We start from the raw sequence: 11,703 nt of genomic DNA on the forward strand, positions 1-11,703 counted from the left end.
CAGGGCCTCCTCTGCAGGTGGCTCAGAAGCAAGGAGGTTGGTGTGACTCAATAGTACAGGAATGCAAGAGCAGAAGTGTCCTCTCAATGGACCTCACTATGCTCTTCCTGGATGATCTCCCAGGAGCTCTCTAGACAGTGAGCATCTAAAGGAGGCCCCTGCTCTGCAGCATCTAAAGGAGGCCCTTGCTGAGCATCTAAAGGAGGCCCCTCCTGTGCAGAGGGTGATTGAACTATCCAGTGTGGTTGAACTTGGAAGAAATGGTTACTGGGGCTACATGGAGGAGGTTCTCACCTAGGGCCACTTTGATTCAGGGATTCCATCTCTTCCTTCATCATAGCCAGTGCTGGGGGTCTCACCCTGTCTATAGCAGGGTAGGAGGGCTAGGTAAGTTTGACCAGCTTGCTCTAAGAGCATGCAGGCAATGCTGTAAAACCTGAGCCTGCCTGAGGTGTTGCCTCCTCCCAGGTGGTGCGGGGGCTGGTGGGCGGGTGTGCGGGTGTGCTGACAGCCGGCAGTTTGTGTGGGCTGTGCCATCTGATGTCTATTCGCAGCCCTGGGAGGAAGGGGGAGTCATTTATATACTGCAGGAGGAAAGGGCCCCAGCTGTCGCCTCTCTGACCAGCAGACCTGGAGGGCATGGGCACAGGGCAGAGAGGAGGGCACAGGTGGTCTCCTGCTTAGCTGGGTCTCACTGCAGTGTAGGGAGTAGGTCACCAGGAGGAGCCCTTCTTCCCAACCAGCCAGATTGTGGGGGCACTTCCCTCCCCTCCTGTCTTTACATTTCTCCCTCCATTACCACCTGCCCTCACATCCTGGGGCAGCAGCTGGACAATCATTAGACCTCAGTGCCAGGGCACTCTTCTTCCAGCAGGGATCACAGTGATTGCCAGCGCATATGCCTCCTGCTGTAAGCTCCCCCCTCTACATCCGCTGTCCCTCCTACCTCTCTGTATCTCCTAATGTCTGGGATATTAACTGGGCTCCTCAGCAGCGAGGCACAAGCCTTGCGAGAGAAGTAAATGGCTGCCCTTTTGCCCTTGTTACCTGGCTAGGGAAAGCTACTAGTAGTCAGCCCGTTTTGCCTTTCTAAAAAAAGGCCAGGGTGCTCAGATAAAGTAAATTTGCGTGTCATTTGCACTGATTTCTATATCAGGCTCACTAAGTCCTGATTTCAAGTTTGATTATATTCCAAGTTTGGTTATATTCAGACTCAACCTTGAGGACATTAGAAATACAGATGGCTTCTGTATTGAAATCCAAATGGTAATGGGATTATGCTCCATGTTTGGATACCCCTCCCAAGCCTCCATCTTTCCTGTAACCACCCCTTCCTTTGAGGCCCATCATGGCTGGGTATGGTGTTGAATGGCAGGAGCTCTGTGTCCAGGGAGGTCTTTCTGACTCACCTTGGATCTTCAGCTGCATCAAAGATAGGCTGCTATCACTTGCCAGCCTGTGTCTCCTCTCTCATCACCCTCTCACAAGGCAGACTACCTTTCCCCACTCCCTGACACTGGCCTGTCCCGTCTTTCTCATTGTCCCCACCCTTCCACCCCCATGCATGGATGCTGTGGGTCTTGTTTTTAAAACCTCACTGTAGGAGATCCAGGCATCCTCCCTGAGCCAGCTGGCTGCTGTGCCAAGGCCTGTTCAGAGTTAATAATAATCATTAGTTGAATGGTGCTGGAGCCTTTCAGCTCCAGATCTCTAAGCACTTGCAGGCTGAGTCAGCCAGCCTTCACCTTCCCCCTCTTCCTTGGCTGCAGAGTGTAACAGAATGGGGAGGTAATGTAGGAAGGAAGGGAGTCAGGAGTCTTGCTGCCTAGCCTCTCCTTGAGGTTTCCCTCCTGTGGGAGTGGGCACTGAGAGTCTGCTCAGTAAAGTAGTAAGGCGTTTGCACCTGACAAAAGTCAAGATATGTAGGGAACACCAAGTATGGTCAGCTGAGACTGGTGGTGACTGTGGAGGCTGTAGACCCTGAACCTCCAGTTCTCCTGCCCTTCCTTCTGCTTACCTGTCCCTCTAGGGGATGCACCTGGTCCTGATGCCCCAAGCTCAGCATTCCCGGTGCCCCTCTGCAAGCTTAGGGAATAGGGAAGTTTCTGGTTTGGTGCTCCTGATGCCCCTGTCTGGTTGGCATAAAGACCCTGTGTATCATGAAATGAAAGGTGCATTGGACTGGGAGCTGGGAATCCTGCAGTATGGGTTTACTCAGCTCCTAACACTGGTGTGACCATGGGCAAACCACCTGCTGCTCAACCTACCTCACAGGGATGTTGTGAGGGTTAGATGAGAGAATGTATGTTGGCATTGGAAAGTTCAAAGCATTAAACAAATGTAAACAAGTGGTACTATTACGTTCTGTCCTTTTCTTTCTTTCACTGATCCTGATTCTGGGCTTTATGCTTCTTAAGAGAGGCAGTGCACACTTATGGATAATGATACTTAGGGGACCTGAGTCTCAGGTTGTGCTGGCCATCATAAGAAAACACAGACACATTTCTTCCTTCTAGATGTAAGATCAAAACAAAACAACAACAAAAAAATAGATGTAAGATCTTATCCACTCCTGCCAGAAATGTCACCAAGGCCATGACTAGTGAAGTTTGCCCTAAATGCTTCCTACCTGGTGTTTTCACAACCGACTGCAAATCTGGGAATCAGCACTTTGCCCCCTAGGTCCAGCCTGGAGTTCCTGGAGCTGGTCTGTCTGGAGCTGTTGGTCACAAGCCTATCTAAATCTCTCCTACCGAATTCTGCCCTTCTGAGGGAAAAGTGGAGCAGACAAGCCAGGAAGAGAGGAGCAACAGTAACAAACACAACACTGCCACCCTGACCCTCTGGTTTCTCCTGTGGCCACAGGCTAAGCAATGCCTGCCTCAGGCCCTCGTGTCAGACTCTGGAGATGCAGAGGTGTGAGGGACATGGCCCCTGGCTTCCAGGAGCCACAGATTAGTTTCCTTTCCCTGTTTCAGGCTCATGGAGTAGGATCACAGTCCCCTCTTCCTCAAAGTGCATTATTGGAATTCAAACACACACATACACACACACACACACAGAGTTCTGTTTAAATTTTAAATTAGGGGAGGGATACTTTCCATTCCATTTGTCTGAGAACAACCAATGGTCTGCCTGGAGTGGACACAGGCAGAAATAGCAGCACAGAAGCTTGACTATTCATTTTTTGTCTTGTTTTTTCTGTCCTGGGATCCAAGAATGAGACACTAGTCAGGCATTGTGGGCATAGCCTCAGCAGTTCTCATCATCATGGGCACAGAGAAGACAAGCTGAGAGGCAGGAGGAGAGTACACCAGAACTACCCCGGAAGGTGGTTTGAAGTAGACAGTCTCCAGCACTGGACTGAGCTCAACGCAGACACAAATGACCTCTAGTGAGACGGCCCCTCCCCCTCCTCCCAGAAGGCTTGGTTAATCACCACTGTCATCAGGGAATGACAGTCCCAGTTTTTAATACACCTGCTACTGCCAGATTTTCCCAGATGAGATTTAACCTCTGTTAGAAGCAGATTATGGAACTACTTCAGGCTGTTCTGTGGTATCTGAAGAGTCAAATCTTTGTCTTATTGAGTATACATGAGTCGCTGCCTAGCACTGCTATCGTTAATGTAGATTTCCAGTTATCTCATGGTGCTTTCTAAGGATGCCCAGTTCTACTTAGGCCCACAACAAAAGCAGACTACAACCAATAGAGGAAGCAGTGGGAGGTGAATGAAAAGCAGCACAAAGTACTATCCAACTCCAGTACTCCCCAACCTGTATGTACATGTGTGCACATACACATGTACATACACACACACATACACACCCAGCTTTGGGGAGCAATGGCTCTTGCCTTATGTATGCCAGTTGCAAAGGGCACCCAGAAGTCCCTCTGCAGGGCTGCATGTCCTGGATTACTGAAGGTCGGTTCTCTCAGGTCCTCTGTGATCCAGGAACAGTGACCAGGCTGATGCAAACGGTAAGGCCTCAAGGCAGGTCTAAAATATCTTCACCATTTGATATGTACGACCTGACACTGTATAAGCCTGATGAAAAGGCTTGATTGGCAGCTGCTTTAGCCTTCTTCTCTCAAACCCCAGGAGAGGAAGCATACAGCATTGGCTCACTGTGGCCAGACCAGAAAAACCAGCCATCCTATTGCAGGGGCCTGAACCTTTCCTGCCATGTGGGTGGGGAAAGTGGAACTTCGCCACTGGTTTCCTGGGAGACAAGAAAAGTGGTGCAAGAACTGCAAATGCAGAAAGGGAAGCAGTTCAGAGACCAGGTAGAAGAGACTAGACTAGCTGGTGCACTGAACTCTCATCTTTTGTTCTAAAGAGCAATGTCATGTTAGCCTCCCCACACTCCCTCTCCAAAGTGCTACCTAAGAGGAGCTAGGGAAGGTGCTGTAAGACATGGCAGACAAAACTGCACATTGTGGCCAGAGTCTAGGGAACTTCTTGTGGCTTGGGGGTGGAGGTGGGGAATGGTTGAAGAGATGCAACCATGGACTTCCCTGGGATGGACAGAGATGTATCAAAATTTCTCAGGCTCAGAAACAGGACTTGGCACAGGCCAAAACAGAGAGAACTCCCCATATCTGTTCTCTACCAGCTTCATCTTCTTGGCCAAACCGTCAGCCATAGCAAAAACTGCTTTGCCAAGGTTAAAACTATGACTATGGGAGTGCTCTTGCATCAACATCTATCATTTCATTGACTGCCAATGTTGATTTGTCTGTTATGGCTGGTGTGAGGTGTCTCTATCTCTCACCATCTTGGTTGTTCCTCCTGAAGTAAAAAATACAACTTTCTGGATAAAGGAGTTCTTACCTTTGGTGAGATTTTGTAAATGTAAGAAATTAGGTATTCCAATTCTGATTCTTTTAATTTTTTCCCTTATACCATTTCCTCCCACTTTGGAAGCTACCATGACAGTCCCCTTTCAGAAGTACCAAGAGAGTAGCCAAAGAATTTGCATGATCAGAGTTCAGAATCCAGTGTAATTTCTGTAGGCTCTATCTGTACAAAAAAAAATGAAGATTGCATTTTTTCATTCTATGCAATGCCTAGACACACTAAAATGTTATTGAATATTAACCTGCCCATTAGATGAATATACTTTTAGCCTAAACAAGATGGCTACTATTTACAACATGAAAACTAGTAATAATCAAAATTTTGTGAAAGTGAGGTGCTCCCTACCATTTTTTAAAAATCCAATCCAAGCATTTTTCCATAGTATGGTTAGTAGGCTCCATCTAGACTTTTAAGAGAACTATACAGGGAGGCAACCCTCCTACCGAGGGATCCTTGAAGGCTTCATTATCTACAAGTGTTAGCCCCAAGTCATGGGATTTCTAAACTCTAAAGCCTCAGTGACATTTCTTTTGAGAATCTATCTCTTGGGTTGGCAAACTATGGGCCACTAGTCAAACCAGCCTGCTCCCTGGTTTTGTGTGGTCTGTGAGCTGATAATAGTTTTTACATTTTTAAATGGTTGAAAAAACTCAAAAGACATGTTATAATCATATGAAATTCAAATTTCAATACCCATAAATAAAGTCTTATTGGAACAGAGCCACAATCATTCATTTATATGCTGTTTGTGGCTGCTTTCCTGCTACAGTGGCACAGCTGAATTGTAATGGAGATTATATCACGTGCAAAGCCTAAAATATTTACTCTCTGGTTCATTTCAGAAAAAGTTTGCGACCCCTGGTCTATCTTAAGGCCTAGATGTGGATTTTACTCTTGTTCTTACAACAGGATTTAAAGATTCTCTCCCTAGACAGGCCACACCCTTCTAAGGAATAGTGAAAACACAGTGAACAGTGAACACAGGCTGAAAAGATAAATAAACCAGTCAGACTGTGCCAGAACAGAGACTCAAGCCAGGTTTAATGATCATTGTCTAGTTTTCAGAGCCCAGAGGCTCCAAGATTTGCCAGCCTGGGTATACACAAGTGGGAGGAACAGGGTCCTGGACACGGGAAGCCTGCTTGCTTTGTCAGCAGGGCTACGAGGAAGTATAGAGGTAAGCACACACAGAAAACTGGAATCAGTTAGCTTTGCTCTCTCTAGCTGGCGTGTACCCTCTCCTGGCCCCTTCCTGGGGGCCCCATAAATATAGGCAAAGAAAAAAGATCACAAATAACTACATAGACAGATTGTACAGCCCTGTCATACTCTGTCTCCAGGGACACCTGCTTCCTGTGAGACATATATGGTTTATGGGTTCCAGGTGGGGTGAGGTGAGGAGGTGATCTCTCAGCCTTTTGTTATAACCACACCTGGCAGTTTTCTACACAGGGTTCTAGGAGCTTAAATATGCTGAGGACTCAAATCCCCAAGTAAAAAGCTACCTTTGGGTTCTATCAACTGAAACCACAGGGGAGGCTAATCAGTTACATCTCTTGGTGGGGCAACCAAGCACATCTACCAAGTGTCTCAAACAAGGGGCCAAAATAGCAGATATACCAGGGAGACTTAGAGCTGCAGGGACTTTTCTTATTCCCTAAACTGAGTAGGACTTAGGAAGAAAATGTCCTCCCTAGTCCTCAGGAACTACGCCTGAATGCCCCAGAAGGCCTGCTTCATTTGACTTCACTTTAAAGATTTCCAGAGCCCTAGATGTGCCAAGAGGGGAAACTTCAGCATGGAGATGAGACTTTCCCAGGTTTGAGGAGGGAGTCCTTGTTCTTATAGCTCCAGTAACAAAATCCTCAGAAGTCTCTGGAATATAACAGACAACTTTTCTTTCCTGCCCTTGCCTCATCAAGAAAGCTAATATAGGAAGAGCAACTCACAGCTGCCTGGCCCCCTGCCAGTTCCTTCTGGGTTCTTCATTGACCTAGTTCTATCTTAATTTCTCATATATAAAGTCTTTAAGAAGGTTTCTAAGGAGTTTGAAGAGCCAGCTAGCTCCTCACCACCCCTTCTCCCAAGGTCTTCAGCCTGTGGTTCTCCTAACTCCAGCCTTTGCAGAGAAGTGATTCATTGCCACGGAGATGTGGGTGAAAGTGAAGCTTCAGGGAGTTCAGAAATTACAGTACAAGAGTTGTGTATTTGAGAAGCCTGGCATGGTCATTGTCCCCTACAGGGCAAGAAAATCGTGTGCGTGACGTTGTGCACATAGGTGGAGACCATTCTGGGAGTGGCATTAGTGAGGACTACAGACTCACTGTCCTGATGGAAGTCAAGGTGCTGGTGTGTGTGCATACCTATAAGCATGCATCCCTATGAGCATGCAAGTACTTGAGGGAAATGCTGCACCTCTTTCTCAACAAAACTAGGTTATTAATAAAGGAAGGAAAGCAGTATTGAGATCCCAGGAACAGACAAGGGGAAGATGTTGAGTTCCAGTCCCCTGCCCCAATCTTAATACGCAGCTTAACAGTCAGGCCCTCCTAGGAAGAAGCCCTCACCCACAGGTAAATAACACCTCTTGGAACCTAAAGAACAGGTCAGAAAACTAGAGGATCTGGAGAACTTCCAGTGGACAGGAAACGTGGGAGGAGACACTGAAAAAGACCAACATTAAAGACATTCTCATCTTTGATCATCCCCCTGCAAAGCTCAGAGCAACAACCTCCCAGGGCCTACAGTACAGTCAAAGAGAGCAGTCATCTCCATACCCAAAGTATTCTGCATCCTTAGATGGACTGAAATGCTGGGTTCATTCTTCTTAAGTCCCTGTGGCCTAACAACCACAACTGCTCAGACCTTTGGCTGAGAGGGTGGCTTCATCCGGGTGGCTGAACTCTCCTTCTGAAAGTTTAGCGCCACTGATTGTCTCTGCTACAGGATTGCCTGGAACCTTCTGGAGAGGGCAGAACTCTGAGCCACACTCCAAATTGCCATTCTGAAACAGAGACTACCCAATTCCAGCTACTCAGATGACAAAATCCCATGCTTTGTCTTTGCAGCAGAGTAAGATCTCTGAAAGAGGACTGAGGCAGCCTTCTGAACATACAGGAGATACATTAGCAAGTCCCTCTATCTCCAAGGCTGATCTAACCCAGCTGGGGCCAGACTCTGCTGGACTACTCCGTTTGTAGAGCAGCATATTAGGGAAAACTCAGAATCCTATCTGAGCTTTATAAGGAGACTGAATGAAGAGATGGCATATACAGACAATCAGGTAGGTCCAGCTGGATGCTACATAATAGAGACTGATTTATTCTCATCCTTCTAGTTTGAAGTGGGCCCACATACCATGTCTGTGGCACGCATCCATAAAAGCTCTCTGCCCTTCAGCAGCCCCCACTCTAGTCTGACACACAGATGCTGGAAATCAAATGCTAACCAAGGGTTTCAATAACCAGAGAATCACCCTACTTGGAGTTCACCCCCCATCTATAAGTTTTGTGCTGGCACCTACGCTGTGACACAGACCCCTGTGCCCCTCTGTGCCATTGGTCCCAGGACAAGGCACAGATCCCACATCCCACACTGCTGCCATAACTAACAGGTAATGGGCCAGGCTCCTGCAAAGACCAATCCACTCAAGGCTCATCGGGAAAGAGGGAGACTTTTGTGGGAAGTCTCACAACAGTTTTGGGAGTGTTATTGATGAGGACTTAGCCTTTTCCTGACTCATTTTCCAAAGGTTTCCAATTTCCCCAGCTGTGAAGTGTGACTTCCTGACCAGAGAAGATTACTACAGTTTTCCCCCAATGTGGCTCCAGCGGAAGCTCCCTCCAACATACACATCACTGGTGTGGGTGGGCAGAAGCAGAAAAAATTTTTCAGATGGTTTTCGCTTAAGGAGCTAGCAATGACCTCAAAAGTTTAGGGACTCTGCTCTTCTCCTCACCCCTTCCTCATTCCCATCCAACTCAGACATGCTTCCTCTACCACATTGAGAATTGCCAGGTTTTGGGATAGGGGTGTGGCATTTGCCTGAGGATTAACATACCCATATTTGAAAACTGTGGCAGCCACACCCTGGTTGGGGTCTTGCCTCCTGTTGTACCCATGACCTATTCCCTTGCGGTCAGGAGGAACCCACTCCCTTGGGCAGTCAGCCCTCTCTTCCATCCCCTCATATCCTTCGGGGTGCGTTACCTCTCCTGGGGCAGAATCTCCCCACCAACCCATCCTGCTCACACCACAATGGGAGTATCAGAGAAGACCGAGCTGACCGATTCTGGATCCGACATCCTCCGTTGGCCCTTGCCTGTTGCCTCGGGCACCGGCAGGGTGTTGCCTGGCTTGAGCTTGCCGTTTTGACCCTGTCCGGGTCCAGCAGGTTCCAGGAAGGCCACCCGCCGGTCAAAACCATCATCCTTGTCCCCACCAGCCATAGGATCATGGTTGGGTGTGGTACTAAGCATGGAAGAGCTGAGGCTGTCTCCTTGATGGCTAGAAGGCTTCTCTACACCCCGGCACCAGCAGCGGCAAGGGGTGAGGTATAGGTATATGAGGACTAGGACCACACTGAGGATACAGCCCACTAGGGTGGTATAGGCTGTGTTGAGGGTGTCATGGTGCCCGTGCAAGGTGGAATTGTACACTTTCAACTCCACAGACAGTGTCTCATTGAAAGTCTCCCCCATGGCATAGCAGGTGTACACACCACCGTCCTTGACCTGCACCTTCTGGAAATGAAGACTGCCATCCTCGGACACTTTCACTGTGCCATTGGCCACTTCATCTAGCACCCGTTCATTGCTTGGTGTCACCCACACCTTAGTCATCCCCTGCTGCTTGGTGTCACACTTGATGATCAATTTCTCACCCAGGTGGGCCTCCCAGGCACGCTCCTTGTACTCACCACAGTTGAGGAAACTCAGGTTGAAGACATTGTGCAGCTTTTTGGAGCTCATGCAGTACAGATCCTCCTGAAAGTCCATCACAGAGCTCAGCTGCCGGTACTGCCAGTGTGAAAAGAGCTGGTACAGCTCACAGTCACAGTGCAGGGGGTTGTTATGCAGGTACAGCCCGTTCTTGATCCATGCTGGCAGTTTCTGCAGGTCAGGCAATGGCAAGTTCTTCAGCTTGTTGGAGGAGAGATCCAGGAGTGTTAGTTTGGTTAGCTTGGTTCCTTCCTTGACCAGTTCCAGAGGGAAGCGGGAGATCTGGTTCTGGCTCAAGTAGAGTTTCTGCAGCTGGGCCATGTCATCGAAGGCAGAGCGGTCCACTGCCACGATGTGGTTATTGTAGAGCAGCAGCACCTCCAGTGCTTGCAGTTCACTGAACAGGAACTCATCCAGTGTACGCAGCTGGTTGGAGGAGAGGTCCAAGTAGCGCAGTTTGGGTACCAGGGAAAAGGCCTCAGAGGAGATGAAGTTCAGGTGGTTGTGGCTCAGCAGCAGGGAGTGCAGGTGGGTCAGGCGCGTGGGGGTCCACTCAGCCCGCAGGCGGCTCAGGTTGTTGTGGCTGAGGTCCAGCAGGGCTGTGTAGCTGGGCAAGGAGTGGGGCACATTGGGCAGCTGTTGCTTGGAGCAGCTCAGGATGTTGCTGGCGCACAGGCAGGCGGCAGGACAGCTAACCACGGGTCGGCCAGCTCTGGCCACCTCAAAAAGGAACAGGAATGAGGACAGTAGCAGGAGCCAGAGGCCTCGCAGGTCACGCTGGGGTTGCATAGTGTCACTAGGGAGTGCGAGGAAGTCCACAAGGAAGATCTGGGAGGGAATCATCCGGGCATGTTCTGGTGGGGTACAGAAGGGTCAATTTCACCACAGGCTTGAAAGAAAGCATGGGTTTGCAGTCACCAGGGCCTCTGGAGGGAAAGACCAGCTCTCCCACTTTCCCCTCCGACCCCATCCCCACTCTGGTTGGGCTAGAAGAGAAAAGAAGAGATGCTGGGTAGTTCCCAGGCACTTAGGCACTGTGCAGGCAGTGGGCTCAAAACACTGGGGCAGAAGAGGAGATGGCACAAGGGCCTACTGGGCTAGGGTAACAGGGGTGTAGGACGGGGGTATGCGAAGAATGTCAGGAACTGTTCGGGGTCAGCCAGCCGGGTTTGCACCAGCCGGGTTTGAAGGCGGGGTCAGCAGGGCCTTTTGGGAAGAGCTAAGGGAAGGTCAACAGCGCACCAGGCTGGGTAGGGCGCATCCTGACAGGGTTGAGGGTCCCTGGGGCCTGTCGGAGCGGGCTCCCCCCGGGACCTCAGGTCACTGCACCTGCTCGGCGAGGACGTGTCTCAGCCCATGGCCGGTCCGGGAGCTCCGTCGCGGCCTCCCCCGGCGGCGCCTCACCGGCTGGCCTGTCACAGCGCCCGCCTTACGCAGGAGCCCGCGCCGGGCAACATCGCCTCCGGGGACTTGCTGGGCTCAGTTCCGCTCACCCGCGCCGCCGCCTCGACCGCTGCGCCAGCCGGAGCCCACCGACCACGGCCGCCGCCTCCAGGTCCGCGGCCCAGCTTGGAGCGCTGCCGGGGAGCGGAACGGGAGGCGCCGCGATCTGAGCCGAGCGAGCGGCGTGGGGGCAGCGAGCACCGCGCGCGCGCCCGCCGCCGCCGCCGCCGCCGCCGGAGCCTCGGGGCGCGTGCGCGCGGCGGGGGCGGGGCGCACGTGCGTGTGTTTGTGTCGGAGCCCTCTTGGCGGACGCGCGCGGGGTCGCCAGCCACTGCCCCCGCGCGGGCTCATTCTCTGTAGGAACGTCCCCGGGTGCTGAGTTGGTGAGGAAAACTATCAGGACGGGACACAATGGCCTCTTAAGCTCCTCTCTTAATTCCTCCACGCCCTTCTCCCCCC

At 50.6% G+C, this 11,703-nt stretch overlaps 1 protein-coding gene across 2 annotated transcripts; it reads right to left on the reverse strand.

Moving 5' to 3' along the window:
- Window positions 1-5,883: 5,883 nt before the first annotated feature.
- On the reverse strand, window positions 5,884-11,424 carry AMIGO1 (adhesion molecule with Ig like domain 1). 2 transcript variants are annotated; one of them, XM_063105286.1, is made up of 2 exons: window positions 11,131-11,424; window positions 5,884-10,655 (listed from the first exon to the last, which is right to left on the reverse strand). In XM_063105286.1, exon 2 carries the CDS (start codon window positions 10,642-10,644, stop codon window positions 9,109-9,111), a length of 1,536 nt encoding a protein of 511 aa, XP_062961356.1. In that variant the 5' UTR covers window positions 10,645-10,655; window positions 11,131-11,424; the 3' UTR covers window positions 5,884-9,108. The 2 variants fall into 2 exon arrangements, with proteins under 2 accessions (XP_062961356.1, XP_062961357.1); XM_063105287.1 differs by having other exon boundaries at window positions 5,884-10,787.
- Window positions 11,425-11,703: the final 279 nt, after the last annotated feature.

This window comes from Cynocephalus volans, chromosome 8 (genome assembly GCF_027409185.1).
Source record: "Cynocephalus volans isolate mCynVol1 chromosome 8, mCynVol1.pri, whole genome shotgun sequence".
NCBI lineage: Eukaryota > Metazoa > Chordata > Mammalia > Dermoptera > Cynocephalidae > Cynocephalus > Cynocephalus volans.